The sequence below is a fragment of the Hemitrygon akajei genome, unplaced genomic scaffold (genome assembly GCF_048418815.1).
Source record: "Hemitrygon akajei unplaced genomic scaffold, sHemAka1.3 Scf000070, whole genome shotgun sequence".
Taxonomy (NCBI): domain Eukaryota; kingdom Metazoa; phylum Chordata; class Chondrichthyes; order Myliobatiformes; family Dasyatidae; genus Hemitrygon; species Hemitrygon akajei.
Genome location: NW_027331956.1, coordinates 342,037 through 362,079, shown reverse-complemented (window position 1 = coordinate 362,079; position 20,043 = coordinate 342,037). Strand labels below are relative to the sequence as shown.

General features: G+C 47.2%; 1 protein-coding gene across 1 annotated transcript in view; it reads right to left on the bottom strand.

Annotated features, from left to right (window-relative positions):
* Positions 1–7,619: 7,619 nt before the first annotated feature.
* The window catches only part of LOC140722142 (zinc-binding protein A33-like), a 30,952-nt gene continuing 18,528 nt past the window's right edge, over positions 7,620–20,043 (bottom strand). Inside the window, exons 8-9 of the mRNA XM_073036934.1 lie at positions 15,409–15,590; positions 7,620–7,634 (exon numbers count right to left, since the gene is read on the bottom strand). Coding sequence (XP_072893035.1) covers positions 7,620–7,634; positions 15,409–15,590 — 197 coding nt within the window. The remainder of the gene's footprint in view (positions 7,635–15,408; positions 15,591–20,043) is intronic.

The window sequence follows — 20,043 nt, the reverse complement described above, 5'->3', positions numbered from 1 at the left end:
GAGGGCGGAGAGAGTGAGAGAGAGACAGAGACAGAGAGAGAGAGAGACAGAGAGAGAGAGAGGGAGAGAGACAGAGAGACAGGCAGAGAGGAACAGAGAGAGACGGAGAGAGACAGAGAAAGACAGACAGACAGACAGACAGACAGACAGACAGACAGACAGACAGAGAAAGAGGGTGGGGAGAGAGGGAGAGTCAGAGAGGGTGAGAGCCAGAGAGAAAGGGAGACAGAGAGACAGACAGACAGACAGAGAGAGAGAGAGAGGGTGGGGAGAGAATGACAGAAAAAGAGGGAGAGACAGAGAGGGATAGAGAGAGAGACAGAAAGAGAGTGGGAGACAGAGAGAGAGAGAGAGAGAGAGAGAGAGACAGACAGACAGACAGGCAGACAGAGATAGTGAGGGTGGGGAGAGAGGGAGGGATGAAGAGAGAGAGAGGGACAGAGAGTGAGAGAGAGACAGAGAGAGCGAGAGAGAGAGGAACAGGGAGTGACAGAGAGACAGAGAAAGAGGGAGAGGCACAGAGAGAGGGTGGGGAGAGAGAGAGAGAGAGATAGAGAGAGAGAGGGAGAGAGAGATGGAGAGAGGAACAGGGAGTGAGAGAGAGACAGAGAGAGAGAGAGTGAGAGAGACTGAGAGGGAGAGAGTCAGAGACAGGCAGAGAGAGAGAGATGGTGGGGAAAGTGTGTGAGAGAGGGAGAGAGGAACAGAGGGAGAGACAGAGAGTGGGAGAGAGAGAAGGAGAGAGGGAAACAGACAGACAGAGAGAGTGAGGGAGGGAGAGAGTGAGAGAAAGAGAGGGAGAGAGAGAGGGGGGAGAGAGAGCGAGAGAGGGAGAGAGAGGGTGGGGAGAGAGTGAGAGAGAGGGAGACAGAGAGAGAGGAAGCGGGAGAGACAGAGGAAGACAGAGGGAGAGGGAGTGAGAGATTGAAAGAGAGTGAGAGGGAGAGGGAGACAGTCAGAGAGGGGAAGAGAGAGTGATAGAGAGGCAGAGAGAGTAATAGAGAGCGGGAGAGTGAGTGAGAGGCAGAGGGAGACAGAGAGAACTGAGAGGGGGAGAGAGCGGGGAAGAGAGAGTGAGAGACAGAAAGAGAGAGACAGAGAGAAAGGGACAGATGGCGAGAGAGAGAGGGAGACGGAGAGAGACAGAAAGAGAGAGACAGAGAGAGGGAGGGGAGAGAGATTGAGAGAGAGAGGGAGACGTGACAGGGGGAGAGGGAGTGAGAGATTGAGAGAGTGAGAGAGAGAGGGAAACAGACAGAGAGGGGAAGAGAGAGAGAGTGTGAGAAAGAGGCTGAAAGAGTCATAGAGAGAGGGGAGGGAGAGGGAGAGAGACAGAAAGAGAGAAAGAGAGAGACAGAGAGAAAGGGAGAGAGAGGAACAGAGAGACAGACAGAGAGGGGGGGAGAGAGAGAGGGAGAGATTGAGAGAGAGATAGAGCGAGGCAGACAGAGAGAGCGTGGGGAGAGTGAGAGAGAGGGAGTAAGTGAGAGGGAGGGGAGACAGAGGAAGTGAGAGAGAAGCAGAGAGTGATAGAGAGAGAGGGAGAGAGAGGGAAAGCGAGAGAAGAGAGCGAGGAGCAGGAGTGAGACAGGGAGACGTATAGGGAGAGGGATATGGAGAGGGTGAGGATGAAATTCCTCTCCTGTCTGGTTCCATTTAGTCCTGTTTCTCCATCTCCCCAGTATCTCCCGCTTCTCAACTTCACCCGAGCTCTTTACCCGTTCTATCTCTCCTCCTTCTACACACTTACTCCTCCCCACATTTCGTCATCGTTTAGTTTCCCTCCTCTCCCGCCCCCTACCCAATTCCCCCAACTTTGTTTCACCCTCTTCCCAATGGCCTGATACTTTCCCTCGCCCTCTCCCTCCCTCTCCGCTGAGGGTTTGACAGTGAATCAGAGTCAGCGGAAGTTGAGTAAATCCGTGTCCTGCGGAAGCGACAGCAGATAAAGTCTTTCGGCTGGATGAGGAGGGCGCGGGAGGAATATGTTTCATATGAGTGATGCAGGATTCAGAAAGGTAGGGAGTAAGCAGAGGGTGAGGGGTCAGTGTGAGAGTGGTGTAAGGCGGAGGGAGAGGGGAGTAATGGAAGAGAGTGAGGGGGAGGGATAGTAGAGTTTAGGATGAGAGAGGAGAAGCGGAGAGAGACTAGAGAGAGGAAGGTGAGAGTGAGAAAAGTGAGAGAGAAGGACGAGATTCGGGGAAAGCGCGTAAATAGACCCTTCAGTCCGTCTGGACAGTTCCACCCGTGTTCACAGAGCCAGTGCTGATTGCACACGGTTGGAATTTACTCCTGTAAACCTTCTCCACCCGCGTGTCGGGTCGGAGCTGGAGAGCTTTGTGACCTGGTATCAACACTCCCCACCCCCTCCATTTCACCAACACAATAGAGCTGGTTACTGACAACAGGAAGTCAGCCGGGGCGATGCAGACATTCCTGTTTACATCAACGGCAGAGGATAAGGGGGTTGAGAGCCCCAATCTCCTGAGAGTGAACACCACTAACAGCCTGTCCTTGTCCAGCCACAAGGACACTATCGCCAAGAAAGCTCAGCGGCCTCTCTGCTTCTTCCAGAGGCTGAAGAAAAGCAGCGCCTCCTGGACGACCATCATCTGTTTTTACAGAACACATCCTGTGCGGAAACTAGTCGTGTTGTCACGGCAACAGCACTGGCCACCACCGGAAACACTGCAGAGAGCTGTGAACAAGTTCAGTACATCATGGAAACTGTGGACACTGTTTACACATCTCTCTGCCTCAATAAAACAGTCCACGTTATCAAAGACACCACACACGTCGAACATTCTGACTTCCTGAGAGATGGACCACTAACTTCACAATCTCCCTAATGCAGTGCTGTGATTAATTGGTCTGTATGATTCGTTAAGTTAATTAACTGTCCCCCTACATTTCGCGACACCCGCACTCCCAGTCCCGAGGTGACGAATTGATCTTTATGGACGGGATGCGAATCAAAGGTTATCACTGTACGTTGATTCATTGAAAGCAAATGTCCCAATTTACGCTCATCTCTCCTCTCCTCTCTCTCATTCTCTCTGCCTGTCACTCTCTCTCTCTTTCTGTCTGTCTGTCTCTCTCTCTCCCCTCTCTCTCTTTCCCTTTTCTCTACCCCTCTCCTTTCCCTTATTCCCCCTCTCTTACGTCCTCACTTACACTCTCTCGTCCCCCTTCTCCACACTCCTCCGCCGCCTATTCTGCAGATCACTCAACGGAAACAAACAGGCCTCTCCCAGAAACCACAAGCCCTTATCTTCTGAGAGAACACTGAATCTTTCCAACCGACGAGAAATTATACAGCATCTGTAATCCACTGAGTGTGTAAAACCGTCATCACAGTGCGGGGTGGGGGAGGGGTGCTGGTCTGGACGGGTGGGTGGTGGAGACAGCAAGCTACAGGAAAGGGGGAATTGGGGAGAAAACGAGAGGCAAGCGAAAGGTTAGGCATAAACGGAGTAAGCGACAATAAGGGAAAGATACAGGTTAGTGACTGTGTAGGGAAGAATGTTTGGAGGAAAGAGTGGGAGGGTGCAAAAGAGAACGGATGAGGAAAAGAGGAGATAGAGAAATTGAGGAATTGTATATGTATAGTGAGAGAGAGAGACGGAGAGATAAGAGAGTTAAGGGGGAGAGAGAGAGACGGAGAGATAAGAGAGTTAAGAGGGAGAGAGAGAGAGGGGGAGAAAGGGAGAGTGAGAGGACTGTGGAGCAGAGTGGAGTACCGGGGCACAGGTAAACATCATCTTTGAACTGTCCCACACTCACCTTGAAATTACGTCCTCTGGTAATTGAGATATTCACCTGGTGAGCAAATGATGTCGGTTCTCTTCTCTCAGATCTCTACTCAGCCTCAGTCTGCCTCTGGTCTCCCCTCAGCCCCCATCGCTACAGAGGAAACAACTGAAGCCTCTCCAACCTTTCATTCCCTCTGATCCATGAGGCAAACCCTACATTTCCAGAACATTAACTGTCACCCGATCCTCCCTCCGCTGTAACAGGGTTAGAGTTCATCCTGTTGTCAACCAACGACCAGCGGTTCTGTGGTGGCGATAGAGTCACCCGGATGGTGAGATGTGTCCAGGTGCCAGGGACAGGGATGACTCCGATCAGGTCCCTGGCATTCTAAAGGGGGAGGGCGAGCAACCAGACTTGTTGGTAAATATTGGCACCAATGACAGGTAGAAAATGTCAGCAGGGACTGAAAAGAAATTTTGTGAGTTAGGTAAGGGGTTTGGGAACCGATGTGCTATTGCCGAGGATGAGGTAGTTGGTTTGTAGACAGAGACAGTATGTTGTGAGACTGCTGGCAATGAGAGGCTGCTGATAGGGCAACCTGGCAGTCGACAGAATGAGTTGCAATGGAAAAGACGTACAGAATCTAAAAGGCTGAACACAGGACTGAAGGTATTACATTTGAATGCGCGCATTGTACAGACTGACGTGGAGGAAGAGCTACAGACTGGCATACATGAGGTTGTGGGCATCACTGAAAGTGTGGCCCTGTTGGTAAACATAATAAAATCAAACCATCAGAAGGAGCTGGCATAGGGTCGGAAGGTGCTGAGTCGTTGTGGGTAGAGCTAAGGAACTGCAAGTGCAAAGAAAACCCTGGTGGAAGGTATGTGCAGACCCCCAAACAGTAGTAAGGATGTAGTCTACAAACTACAACGGGAGATAGAAAATGCAAGTCAGCAGGTCAACGTTACAATAGTCATGTGGGATTTCAGTACACAAATCGATTGGGAAAACCCGGTTGGTGCTGGATGCCCCGAGGGAGAATTTCTAGAATGCCTGCGAGGTGGCTTTAGAGAACAGCTCGTGGTTAAACCCACTATCGCCAAATCATATCGCTTCCTCGCGGCCCGGTGGCTGGGGACCACTGCACTAAGGGATCTGCTATTCTGGATAGGGTGTGATGCAATGAACCGGGATTGAATTTGCAATTTGAGAAGGGGAAGCACAACGTAGACGCAGTGTTGCAGTGGAATGAAGGAAACTGCAGAGGCGTGAGAGAGGAACTGGCCAAAAGTGATTGGAAAAGACCTTTGGCACCGATAACGTCAAAGCAAGAATGGGTGGAATTTCGGGAAGCAATTCAGAAAGCGCAGGATATACACATCCCAAAGAGACAGAAGTGTTCAAAAGGCAGATAGTCCATAAGACCATAAGGTGCAGGAGCAGGTTAGGACATTCGGCCCATAGACTCTGCTTCAACATATCACAGTATCATCCTGGTTGATCCAATTTCGTCCCAGACCCAATCTCCTGTCTTCTCCCCGTGTCCTTTCACACCCTGAACAATCAGTAATATATGACCTTCTGTAGTAAATGTACAGAGAGACTCGGCCTCCACCGTTGCCTGTGGCAAAGAATCCCATAGATTCTCCACTCTGGCTAAAGAAATTCCTCTTCATTTCCGTTCTAACAGGATGCCCTCTGTTATGGCTCCTCCGGTCTTAGACCCACCAATCACAGGAAAAATCCTGCCCACATTCACTCTATCAAGGCTCCTCCTTCAACGAGTTCACCCCTTATTTTTCTGAATTCTGGCCCAGAGACATCAATGGTGATATGACAACCTATTCAATACTGGAACCATTTTCGTTCACCTCCTCTGAACCCCCTGGAGATTCAGCACATCCTTTCTAAGACAAGGAGCTCAAACCTGCTCAAAATACTACAAGTGAGGCCTCACCAGAGCTTTTTAATGTTCCAGCATTTCGTCCTTGCTTTTACCTTTTAGTCCTCATGAAATAAATGCTCTGTATTCCATCTGCCGTTTCCAATCCTAATCTGTCCAGCTCCTTCTGTGGCCTCTCTACGTCCTCAGAACTACCTTTCCCTCTATCTCTGTTCATGTCCTCTGCAGATTTTGCAGCAAAGCCATCAAATACATCATCCAAGTCATCGCCATATAGCAGAGAATAATCGGTCCCCATCACAGACCCCTGTGGAATGCCATTGGACATCTGCAGCCAGACAGAAAACGCTCCATTTATTCACACGTTCTGCCTCCTGTCAATCAGCCACTGCTTTATCTGTGCTAGACTCTTTCTGTAATATCATGGGCTCGTAGCTTGTTAAACAGCCTCATGTCTGCCACCTTTCCAAAGGCCTGAAATTCAAAGTACACAACATCAACCGATTGTCCTTTGTCTATCCCGCTTGTTATTTCTTCAATGAATTTCAACAGATTTGTCCGGAAACTATGCTGACTCCGGCCCTTTTTATCATTTGCCCAAAGAACCCTGAGACATCATCCTTAATAATCGAATCCAACATTCTTCCGAAACACTGACCGCCCGGCCAGACCATGCCCACCAATCCATCCTCTGCACCTCCCTTACCTGAAACTGCCTCGCCTGCCCTCAAGACAGAACTCAGAGATTTCCTGAGACAGGAAATGCCCCACCTCAGCCATCAGGGCGCCTCACCACAGGGGTGGCAGACCTTCTCCCACCCCCCACCCCCATAGGATGAAGGCCAGGGCCCCCGGCGCATTTGCTCTCTCGCCCTCTCCCGCCCGGGGGACCTGAGGCCACATATACCTGTCGTAGTACATCGGGGAAAGTGAAACACGCAGAGGTGGATGGCACTTGTCGATACAGGAGCCCAGCACACCATCCTCCCAGGCAATCCCGCCGCACAGCGCGCTACAGCCCCTTCGAGCGGCAGCTACTAGCCTGTCACCTGGCGTTCATCGACACAGAACACCAAACAGGCCCCGACCCTGTCGTCCTCCGCCCCCATCTCCCCATAATGCGATGGGTCAAGTCCCCTGATTCCTCCCACAGAGAGGGCTGTCCTCCATTGTCCAGTGGAAGCTACATTGCGGAGCCGGCTGAACCCGGTCCTGAAGGGGTCAGCCGCCTCCATGAACAAGTCATGGCTTTCCCCCAGTCCCAGAACCCTGCCCCGGACATCCCCAAGGTACAACCCTCCTCAGCGTGTTGGGGTCAACCCTTCGATTCCCTCGATCCCGACGACAAACTGCACGCCTGGTTCACAGACGGCTCAAGCCGCTGGAAAGGGGGAAACCATTGTGGACAGCGGCAGCACTTCATCCCGCCACGGGCAAAATTTTGACCACAGAGAGGGAGGGGGGCTCCAGTCAACTTGCCGAGCTGGCAGCAGTAGCCCTCCCCCTCCAAAACACCACCGGACCAATCCACATCTACACTGACTCCTGGGCTAATGGCATTGCGGTGTGGATGGCCACACAGGGAGCACCGGATGCATTCCGGCCCTCACCCCATCCTCCCGTCACCACAACAGGGACCGTGTTCCCCTCGTCCTCACCTACCACCCCACCAGCCTCCGGATCCAGCATATTATCCTCCGCCACCTTCACAGGACCCCACCACTAAGCACATCTTTCCCTCTCCACCCCTCTCTGCTTTTCGCAGGGATCGTTCCCTCCGCGACTGCCTGGTCCACACGTCCCTCCCCACAGATCTCCCACCGGGTACTTATCCCTGCAAGCGTAAGTGCTACACCTGTCCCTACACCTCCTCTCTTACCACCATTCAGGGCCCCAAACAGGTGAGGCAACACTTCACTTGTGAGTCATTTCAGTCTTGGGAAAAAGCCTTTGGGTGGATTCACTCTTGGTTTGCCTGCAGAAAGCAGAGAGTTGTGGTGGAGGGAGTACATTTGGAATGCAGGGTTGTGACTAGTGGCGTTCCACAAGGATCAGTTCTGGGACCACTACCTTTCGTGATTTTTATTAACGACCTGGCTGTGGGGGTAGAAGGATGGGTTGGCAAGTTCGCAGAAGACACAAAGGTTGGTGGTGTTGTGGATAGTGCAGAGGATTGTCAAAGATTGCAGAGAGACATTGATAGGATGCAGGAGTGGGCTGAGAAGTGGCAGATAGAGTTCAACCTGGAGAAGTGTGAGGTGGTACACTTTGGAAGGACAAACTCCAAGGCAGAGTACAAAGTAAATGGCAGGATACTTGGAAGTGTGGAGAAGCAAAGGGATCTGGGGCTACATGTCCACAGATCCCTGAAAGTTGCCTCACTGGTAAACAGAGTAGATAAGAAAGCTTATGGGCTGTTAGCTTTCATAAGTCGAGGGATAGAGTTTAAGAGACGCGATGTAATGATGCAGCTCTATAAAACTCTGGTTGGGCCACACTTGGAGTACTCTGTCCAGTTCTGGTCACCTCACCATAAGAAGGATGTGGAAGCATTGGAAAGGGTACAGAGGAGACTTACCAGAATGCTGCCTGGTTTACAGAGTATGGATTATGATCAGAGATTAAGGGAGCAAGGGCTTTACTCTCTGGAGAGAAGGAGGATGAGAGGAGAAATGATAGAGGTGTAGTTGATATTAAGGGGAATAGATAGAGTGGACATCCAGCGCCTCTTCCCCAGGGCACCACTGCTCAATACAAGACATGGCTTTAAGGTAAGCCAAAGCAGCCCATAACACCTCGCTCGGCCACACCCACAAGGGAATTCAGCAGTGATAAACATTGTTCCATAAGCGCAAGCTTGAGTCAATCAAAGTTATAAAGAGTTGGTTAAGAGGGAAGTTCAAGGGGGATATTAGAGGAAGATTTTATACTAAGAGAGTGGTTGGTGCGTGGAATGCACTGCCCGAGTCAGTGGTGGAGGCAGATACACAAGTGAAATTTAAGAGACTACTAGACAGGTGTATGGAGGAATTTAAGCTGAGGGAGGCAGGTTTTAAGGGTCGGCACAACATTTGTGGGCCGAAGGGCCTGTACTGTGCTGTATTGTTCTATGTTCTATCTGTTTCTCGCTGGAATCTCTCTTTTAATTTAATTTTTTATTGAAGGCACGACACAGTACAGAAAACGTAATGCATTACATTTTCCTCCATTTTGCTTTTATACCTTACCCGTCAACACCACCACAACGTCATCAGTGGGGCCTTCTGGGAGTTGTAGTCATTTTCCTCGCTCGCTCCCTGTCAAAGCATGTTTCGTCAGCCACCACAGACGTCGCCGAAACAGACCCACCGAGGCGCGAAGGGGAATCACACCCGTCCATGTGGGCGCCGAGGCCGGCGACACCGACAGAAGCGAATCGCTGATCTCCGCCATGGCGATGGAGCGGAAGAGGAAGGTCTGATCATGGGCCGATTTCCTCCAGCCTATCGTAGCATAGACTTTACACTGACCCCTGATGTCATTGGCTGCAGTGCCTGTCGCTCAAATGGGAACTCAGAGGGTGATTAGTTTATGTGAACGTCAGTCAGCATTCCTGTCTTTATGAGTGTGGATTTGGATTTATAACAGGACAGGAAGCAAATTGGGAGAAATGTGAGTTTTTATGTGATGGTGCATCAGTCTCCGAGTGACATTATTAACAATAAAAGGGCAAAGGCCGTGGTGAGGAAGGAGGTGATTTACTGGAGGTTATATGGAGATAATATTGGAAGGGATATCAAACCTGGAATTGTTTGGGATATGATTTAGAAAATGGGGGGATTTGTGGGGATCATAATATTCCAGAGTTGATTAATGAGGGCAAAATTATTGGTACTGAAACAGGGAAGGTTGTGTTACTGGCTGGGCCATTTGCTGAGATTCATAATCAGGATAATATGTGAAGAAGTTAAACAATGTAGGGATATGTTTTTCAGTGAATACCCTGATGTGCTGGAAGTCAGCTGTAGCAATGATACTATCACTGATGGAGAGATTTCTTTGTATGAATTTAACAAGTCTATTAATAATGCAGGTCTGGTGTCCCCAGGAAAGAGTGATATTTCAAATTGTAATTGTACATAATTCTCTTTTGTGAAAATATTAAATGTTTGAATTGTGGAAAATGGAAATAGTAGTGCCTATTCTAAAATCTGGCAGATCCCCATTTGATCCTTCTAGTTAAGGGCCTATATCGTGAATGTCTCATTTATGTAAACTTATGGAATGTATGGTAATCAAGCGCTTGAGTTATATTTTGGAAAGAGTGATGATAATGTGTTTTATTAGAGTGGATTTTGGAAGGGTGAAATGACATTAGGTTCAGTATTAGGTTTGGAAGATGATATTCAGAAAACACAATTAAATAAAGATGTTGTAATAGCAGTATTTCTTGATACTGAAAAGGGAAATGATATGGAAGAAAGGACTTTTGATTAAATTAGGAGTGAGGGGGACATTGTATAATTTTTCTGAGTTTTTTTTGGATGGACTGTCCAAGTACCGGTCGGCATGTTATGTTTGTGTTTCTATGAGATAGAGAATGGGATCCCACAGGGCAGTATTTGTAGCCCTTCATTATTTAATATTATGATTAATGATATTTTCTCTGAGATGGCAAAATGGGATACCTGGGTAAATCACAATATACAGATGATGTAGCTTTATAGATTATAGAGGTATTAATTGCAATTTACAATTAATAGGTCAAACAGTGGGCAGATTGATGAGGATTTTAAGCTTTCAGTCATTAAAACACATTACGTGGTTTACAAACAGCATTAATAGACTTGCACTAGATTTTAAATTATATGAGTAATATCTTGAGGAAGTATCAGTGGTAAGATTTCTCAGTATGTGGATGGATAATAAGCTGACGTGGAAGCACCTATCAGTAAATTAATTGATAAATGTAAAGGAGCTTTAAATCTCCTCAGACATCTATGTGGGTATTCTTGGGTGCAACATGAATATCTTTGTTGACCAATTATATTTGTTTAATTTGATCTGTTCTTGATTATGTCTGTGTGGCTTATGGATCAGCTTCATCTTGAAATTAAAAATGTTTGTATGTGTTACAATTACAGACTTTAAGATTGTTTTCCAGTGTAGTGATGTTGTCTCCTGTTTTGGCTTTACTGATTGCAATGGGACAATTGCCCTCAAAGTAACAGAGGTTCAAGTTGATGTCAACATACTGGATTAATTTGCGGGGGCAAGGAAATGATCATCCTGTTAAAGGTGTGCTGGAGGACGGTTGGGGACATCACAAGAAGAGTGTTTTTTGTTTTGGGTGGCTGGGTTCTTACCACGCTGGGAATACGGGTGTATTTGATGATACAATATGTCCCACTGTAGCTTTCTTGGTCACCCCACCTTGTTTTTCCCAATGACTTCAGTTGATTTTAGGTTACACGATCTGATTCGGTTCTGCCTGAGAGACTGTTGGTTCATCAGTATATTAATGAAAGTTATTATCATACAGTAACCATTTTTACAGATGAATCAAAAGATAAGTTAACTGGGGATGTTGGTGTGGCTGTTTTTGTGTGCCTGAATTGGAGGTAATGATAAAGAAATGACTTATAGTCATTTATCAGCATAGAAAGCAGAATTCTTTGCCAACAGTTTAGGCTTACAGTGGGTGGAGGAAATTGGTCCTTATAATTTGCTCAGAATACATTTCGGTTTTGATGAGTCTTAAACAGGTCATTCTGGCAGTAGGTCAGATTGACTGTTGGAAACTCCTCAAATGGTATTTCATATATAAAGTTTGATTTATATGTCTGCACATTATGGGCCCTGCACATCACACTGTTGAGGGAAATGATGGGGTTGACTGTTTAGCACCAAAAGCTGTTAAATATTACGCTGTGGATATAGACCTGTTGGGTTTATAGAAGAAGGGCTTAAAACAAGGGAAGGAATGATATTGACATGACATAGAAATGCCCACACTATGCTTAATTATGCCTTGTATCTAAATGGAAAACTTCATTCTGTGTCGTGTACATTTTGTCATTATGAAACTGTCGAAAGACATTCTATTTCAATGTGAAGCGTACAAGGCTGAAGAAAAATCAAATGCAGTCTTCAGTACAATCTTTGCGAGGGTAGATAGTTTTCAGATAAAAACTTTATTAAATTATGGGACTGACTTTAAATTAATTCACAGTTTGAGCTGGAAAAGGCATGTAATAATTGTGTTAAACCTAAGTATAAGGTAGCAAAGGTGAGTGGGATGTTGGATTATTGGGATGCTCTTAAAATCCAACAAAAGGCAATGAAAAAAGCCAGAAGAATGGTAAAGATGAAATATGAGGGCAAACTGGCCAATAATATAAATCAGGATACGAAAAGTTTAGTTTTCAGTTACATGAAGAGTGAAAGGGAGATGAGAGTTGATACTGGACCACTGGAAAATGATGCTGGTGAAGTAGTAATGGGGGACAAAGAAATTGCAGATGAACTTAATGAACAATCTTCACTGTCTTTTCCGGTCAGCACCGCCCCCACTTGTCCCATTTAACCTGTCTCATTACGGGTGGACTTTAGGACCCAGGGGAGCTCAGGACCCGCCGCCCGCAGCTGCTGTTTCTGTTCGGTTGACGGATGCGGTGAACGAGTTAAAATTAATCGATCGGTAATTCTCATCTCGTGTTTATTTCACTCCACAGAACCATAGAACACTACAGCACAGAAAACAGGCCATTTGGCGCTTCTAGTCTGTGCGGAAACTTTATTCCACTCGTCCCATTGACCTGCACCCAGTCCGTAACCCTCCAAACCTCTCCCATCCATGTACCTATCCAATTTATTCTTAAAACTGAAGAGTGAGCCCGCATTTACCATGTCAGATGGCAGCTCGTTCCACACTCCCACCACTCTCTGAGTGAAGAAGTTCCTCCTCATGTTCCCCCTAAACCTTTCCCCTTTAACCCTAAAGCCATGTCCTCCCCTTTTCATCTTTCCTAATCTAAGTGGAAAGAACCTACTCACGTTTACTGTCTATACCCCTCATAATTTTGTAAACCTCTATCAAATCCCCCCTCATTCTTCTATGCTCCAAGGAATAAAGTCCTAACCTGTTCAATCTTTACCTGTAACTCAACTCCTGAAGATCCGGCAATATCCTAGTAAATCTCTGCACTCTTTCATTCTTACTGATATCCTTCCTATAGTTAGGTGACCAGAACTGCAAATAATACTCCAAATATTTCCTCACCAATGCCTTATACAACCTTAGCATAACATCCCAACTCCTGTACTCAGTACTTTGATTTATGAATGCCAGGATGCCAAAGGCCTTCTTTACAACCCTGTCTACCTGTGACGCCACTTTCAGGGAATTATGTACCTGAACTCCCAGATCCCTTTGTTCCCCCGCACACCTCAGTGCCGTACCATTCACTGTGTATGTCCTACCTTGGTTTGTCCTTCCAAAATGTAACACCTCACGCTTGTCTGCATTATATTCCATCTGCCATTTTCTGGCCCATTTTTCCAGTTGGTCCAGATCCCTCGGCAAGCTTTGAAAGCCTTCCTCGCTGTCCACAACGCCTCCAATCTTGGTGTCATCAGCAAACTTGCTGATCCAATTGACCACATCTATATCATTGATATAGACAACAATGGTCCCAGCACAGATCCCTGAGGCACACCACTAGTCACAGGCCTCCAGTATGAGAAGCAATCATCCACTACCACTCTTTGTTTTCTCCCACACAGCCAATTCCGAATCCAGTTTCCAACCTCTCCATGGATACCTAGTGTCTGAACCTTCTGAACTAGCCTCCCATGTGGGACCTTGTCAAAGGCCTTACTAAAGTTCATGCAGACAACATCCACAGCCTTTCCTTCATCTATTTTCTTGGTCACCTCCTCGAAAAACTCGACAACATTCATTAAACACGACCTACCATGCACAAAGCCATACTGACTATCCTTAATCAGCCCTTGGCTGTCCGAATGCTTGTATATCCGATCTCTCAGAACACCTTCCAATAATTTACCTACTACTGATGTCAGGCTCACTGGCCTGTAATTACCTGGTTTACTATTGGAGTCTTTTTTAAACAACGGAACATGAGCTACCCTCCAATCCTCCGGCACTGCACCCGTGGCTGAGGACATTTTAAATATTTCTGTCAGGGCCCCTGCAATTTCTACACTAGTCTCTCTCAAGGTCCGAGGAAATATCAAGTCAGGCCCGGGGGATTTATCTACCTTTATGCGCTGTAAGGCAGCAAGCACCTCCTCCTCTTTAATCTACAAATGTTCCATGACACTACTGCTTGTTTCCCTTCCTTCCATATACACTATGCCAGTTTCCTGAGTTATACTGATGCAAAAAAAAAACTGTTTAAGATCTCCCCCATCTCGTGAGGCTCCACACTCTGATCATCTAGGGAACAATTCTGTCCCTAAACTATCCATTTACTCTGAATATATTTGTAGAAATCCTTTGGATTTGCCTTCACATTATCTGCCAAAGCAACTTCATGTCTTTTTGCCTTCCTAATTTCCTTCTTTAGTATTTTCTTACATTTTCTATACTCTTCAAGTACCTCATTTGTTCTTTGTTGCCTATACCTGCTATACACCTCTCTCTTTTTCTTAACCAGATCACCAATATCCCTTGAAAACCAAGGTTCCCTATGCCTGTTAACTTTGCCTTTAATCCTGGCAGGAACGTTCAAACTCTGCACTCTCAAAATTTCACCTTTGAACTTACTGAACACATCCTTGCCAGAAAAAAAAACTTTTCCCAATCCACTCTTCCTAGATCCTTTTTCATTTCCACAAAATGGGCCCTTCTCCAATTTTACCGGAACATTAAGCTGCCAGTTCTGCCCCTCCTGCCACCAAGTCTCACTGATAGCAGTAATGTTGTAATCCCACGTGTCAACCCACGCCCTAAACTCATCTGTTTTACCTACAATACTCCTTGCATTGAAATAGATGTACCTGAGAATATTTCTATCATGCATAAAGCTTTTTTTTCATTTCCGTCTATACACGCAGTCCTCTCATGTTCCTTATCCTCCTCCACCTCACTATCTGCTCTAACACCCTGGTTCCCCTCCCTCTGCAAATCTAGATTAAATCCCCCGGAACAGCACTGGCAAATCTACCCGCAAGAATGTTAGTCCCCCTGCAGTTCAGGGGCAAACCGTCCCGTCGGAACAGGCCCTACCTTCCCGGGAACAAAGCCCAATTGTCCAGAAACATGAAGCCCTCCCTCCTGCACCATCTCCTTAGCCACGTATTTAGCTGCACTCTCCGCACATTTATATTTACAGGGACTTTACTCCTGACGCCGGTTCCGGGACCCGACCCGTTTACAGACCCGGAGCGGAACCGGAGCAGATTCTCAGCCACTGGTTTTCACCTGCAGTCGCGAAGAAAGGATAAAGTTTCCCCATGAATTTATTCCCAGTGAAGGTGTGGAGATGGGACTTGGTCTCCGCGTTGTAAAATGAAACTGTCCCGGACTTGTAACTGAGATAAACTCCCACCCTCCCGGGGATGGGACCGGCAGCGAGACAGGACTCGGGGGAGGTGAGACCACGGTCCACGTCACAATCCCGATGTAACACATCATCAAACTGCCCGATGACCCAGAATCCGGTCTCCGGACTCAGTCTGCCCCCTCCCTTCCTCTCCACAGACTCTGCGGCGACTCCCAGACACCAGAACCGATTCCCCGTCACCTCCACCTCCCAGTAATGTCTCCACAATGTGAATCCCTCCGATCCCAGTACACATTCCCAGTGTGTGAATCTCTTCCCGGTGTCAGGGAGATTCCTCCGGGTCGGGGTCCATCTCACACTCTTCCGATCCTCAGACACCTCGAGCCGTGGATGCGCCGTTTCCACATCCAGGGTGACAGAGACTGGGGGGAGAAGCAGAGAATTAGAGAGTCCCCGGGGATCGGGGGGAGACTCGGGCAGCACGGCCCCGGGGATCGGGGGGGAGACACGGTCAGCGCGGCCCCATGGATTGGGGGGAGACTCGGGCAGCGCGGCCCCAGGGGATCGGGGGGAGGGTCAGACAGCGCGGCCCCGGAAATCGGGGGGAGACGGGCAGCGCGGCCCCGGGGATCGGGGGGAGACTCGGACAGTGGGGCCCCGGGGATCGGGGGGAGACTCGGACAGCGGGGCCCCGGGGATCGGGGGAAAGGCCGCTGGGTCTCAGGCGCGGTCGGGTTGCCGACACGAACCTTTGACTCGACAAAAGCAGATGGACAACTAATGTCTCCCCAGGGGTTTTCCGCTGGACGGAGAGCAGAGAGACCCCTGGCCCTTGACTCCTCAGACAGGGGAAACATCCTCCCTCACTCCTGCCTGTTGACCCCTGAAAGAATTCTGTGTTTCCATGAGATCTCTCATTCTTCGAAACTGGGAACAGAGAACATAGAGCAGTACAGCACAGGAACAGGGCCGTCATACAATGTTCACATTCATTTGTGAGTGTGAAGTGGGGCAGTGTGATGGTTTGAGACAGTAAAGGAAGTGATAATGGGAACCAGTCGGGGGGAGAGATGAATGGCAGATTGAACCAGGAGGGGGAGGGGTTGGAAAGCCCGTGGGTGAACTGTGTGTGTAGACGTAATGAGAAGCTAGAGGGGGCAAAGATGGGAGATGAGGATGACTTTGTCCCCTTTCCCACAACCCCTCATTAGGGCAGGGGATGAATTTGCAGGAACCCTTAAGCAACACAGGTCTTGATGAAGTGTTTCAGTCTGAACCGTGGACTGTTTACTCTTTTCCGTAGAAACTTCGCGGCCTGCTGTTCCCCCAACAATTTGTGTGTGTTACTCTGCTTTAAATATACTCAATTATTTGGCCTCCACAGTTGCCAGTGGCAGATTCACTATCCTGTGGATAAAGGAATTCCTCCTCATCTCTGTCCTAAATGGACATCCCTATGGTCAGAGGCTGTGCTTACCCTTCTCGACCCACCCACATCCTCCCAACATCAACTCTCTCCAGACAGGTGTCAGAGAGATCTGGCAAGACCCTTCATCAGGACCTGTGTAGCTTGGATTACCAGCATCTGCAGATTTTCTCCTGTTTGATTTTTAAAGCATAAGTTAATAAGTAAACTTCTTGATTAGTCAGAGTCTCAAAAGTTATGGGGAGGAGGCGGGAGAATAGGGTTGAGAGGGATAATAAATCAGCCATTCTTCTAAACTCGCGTGAGTACAGGCCCAGAACCATCAAACACTCCTCATATGTTAACTCTTCCATTCCCGGAATCATTCTTCTGATTCTTTTGGACCCCCTCCAATGCCAGTACATGTTTTCCAATAGAAGGGATCCAAAACTGCTCACAATACTCCAAGTGTGGTCTGACCAATGACTTATAAAACCTCAGCATTACATCCTTGCTCGTGTATTCTAATCCTCTCGAAATGAAAGCAAACATTGAGTTTGCCAATCTTACCACTGACACAAACTGCAAGTTAACCTTCAGGGAATCCTGCACAAGGACACCCATGTCCCTTTGCACCTCTGATTTTTGAATTTTCGCCATGTTTACAGAAATGTCTATGTCTTTATTCCTTCGACCAAAGTCGTACCTGCCTAAGTTTGTACCTGCTAAACTCTACCTGTGCTACAAGATCCTTATTCCGTATACTGGTGCATTCAAATAAGACCATAAGACAAAGCAGCAGAAGCCAGCCATTCGGCCCGTCGAATCTGCTCCGCCATTTTATCATGAGCTGATCCATTCTCCCATTTAGTCCCACTCCCCCACCTTCTCACCATGACCTTTGATGCCCTGGCTACTCACATACCTATCAATCTCTGTCTTAAATACACCCAATGACTTGGCTTCCACTGCCGCAAGAAATTCACAGATTCACCACCCTCTGGCTAAAAAAATTTCTTCGCATCTCCGTTCTGAATGGTCACCCTTCAATCCTTAATCATGCTCTCTCGTACTAGACTCCCCCACCATGGGAAACAACTTTGCCACATCCACTCTGTCCATGCCTTTTAACGTTCAAAATGTTTCTGTGAGGTTCCCCCTCATTCTTCTAAACTCCACGGAGTACAGTCCAAGAGTGGTCAAATGTTCCACATATCTTAACTCTCTCATTCCCGGAATCGTTCTAGTGAATCTTCTCTGAACCATCTCCAATGTCAAAACATCCTTTCTTAAATAAGGAGCCCAAAACTGCACACAGTATTCCAAGTGAGGTCTTACCAGTTCCTTATAGAGCCTCAACATCACATCCCTGCTCCTATACTCTATTCCTCTAGAAATAAATGCCAACATTACATTCACCTTCTTCACCACTGACTCAACCTGGAGGTTAACCTGAAGGGTATCCTGCACGAGCACTCCCAAGTCCCGTTGCATCTCAGGACTTTGAATTCTCTCTCCATTTAAATAATAGTCTGCCTGTTTATTTCTTCTACCAACGTGCATGACCATACACTTTTCAACATTGTATTTCATTTGCCACTTCTTTGACAATTCTCCCAATCTATCCAAGTCTCTCTGCAGACTCTCTGTTACCTCAGCACTACCATCCCCTCCACCTATATTTGTATCATCAGCAAACTTAGCCACAAAGCCATCTATTCCATAATCCAAATCGTTGATATACAACGTAAAAAGGAGCGGCCCCAACACGGACCCCTGTGGAACACCACTGGTAACTGGCAGACAACCAGAATGGGATCCTTTATTCCCACTCTCTGTTTCCTGCCAATCAGCCAACGCTCTATCGACGTACGTAACTTTCCCGTAATTCCATGGGCTCTTATCTTGTTTAGCAGCCTCATGTGTGGCACCTTGTCAAAGGCCTTCTGAAAATCTAAATACACAACATCCACTGCATCTCCCATGTCTAGCCTACTTGTAATTACCTCAAAAAATTTCAATGGGTTTGTCAGGCAGGATTTTCCTTTAAGGAAACCATGCTGAGCTTGGCCTATCTTGTCATATGCCTCCAGGTACTCCGTAACCTCATCCTTGACAATTGACTCCAGAAACTTCCCAACCTTTTCTCAAGCTAACAGGTCTATAATTCACTTTTTGCTTCCTTGCGCCCTTCTTAAATACCAGAATGGCATTTACTATCTTCCACTCCTCCGGAACCATTGCTAGAATCTATTGACTTTTGAAAGATCATTGCTAATGCCTCCTCGATCTCCACAGCTACTTCCTTCAAAACACAAGGGTGCATTCCATCTGGTCCTGGAGATTTATCTACCCTTAGACTATTCAGCTTCCAGAGTACCTTCTCTGTCGTAATTGTGACTGTGTACGCTTCTCTTCCCTGACACCCTTGAGTGTCTGGTATACTGCTGATATCTTCCTCAGTGAGGACTGATGCAAATACTCGTTCAGTTCCTCAGCCATCACATTATCTCCCATTACAATTTCTCCAGCATCATTTTGTATCGGTCCTATATCCACTCTGACCTGCTTTTTACTCTTTATATACTTGAAAAAGCTTTTAGTATCTTCTTCAATATTATTTGCTAGCTTCCTTTCATAGTTCATCTTTTCCCTCTTAATGGCCTTCTTAGTTTCCTTTTGTAAGCTTTTAAAAACTTCCCAATTCTCTGTCTTCCCACTAGTTTTTGCTTCCTTGAATGCCCTCTCCTTTGCTTTTACTTTGGCTTTGACTTCTCTTGTCAGCCACGGTCGCATCCTTTTTCCATTCGAAAATTTCTTCTTTTTTGGAATATATCTGTCTTGCACCTTCCACACTTCTCGCATAAACTCCAGCCACTGCTGCTCTGCCGTCCTCCCGCTAGTGTCCCTTTCCAGTCAAATTTGGCCAGTTCCTCTCTCATGCCACTTTAATTTCCTTTACTCCACTGCAATACCGACACATCGGATTTCGGCTTCTCTTTCTCAAATTTCACAGTGAACTCAATCATGTTACGATCACTGCCTCCTAACAGTTCCTTCACCTCAATCTCTCTAATCACCTCTGGGTCATTACACAATATCCAATCCAGTACCTCTGATCCCCTAGTGGGCTCAACAACAAGCTGTTCTGAAAAGCCATCTCGTAGACATTCTACAAATTCTCTGTCTTGAGATCCAGTGTCGACCTGATTTTCCCAATCCACTCGCATGTTAAAATCCCCACAATTATCATAACACTGCCCTTCTGGCAAGCCTTTTCTATTTCCTGTTGTAATTTGTAGTCCACATCACTGCAGCTGTTAGGAGGCCTGTATATAACTGCCATCAGGGTCCTTTTACCCCTGTGATTTCTTAGCTCAACCCAGAAAGATTCTTCCGATCCTATGTCACCTCTATCTAATGATTTAATATCATTTCTTGCCAATAAAGCCACGCCACCCCCTCTGCCT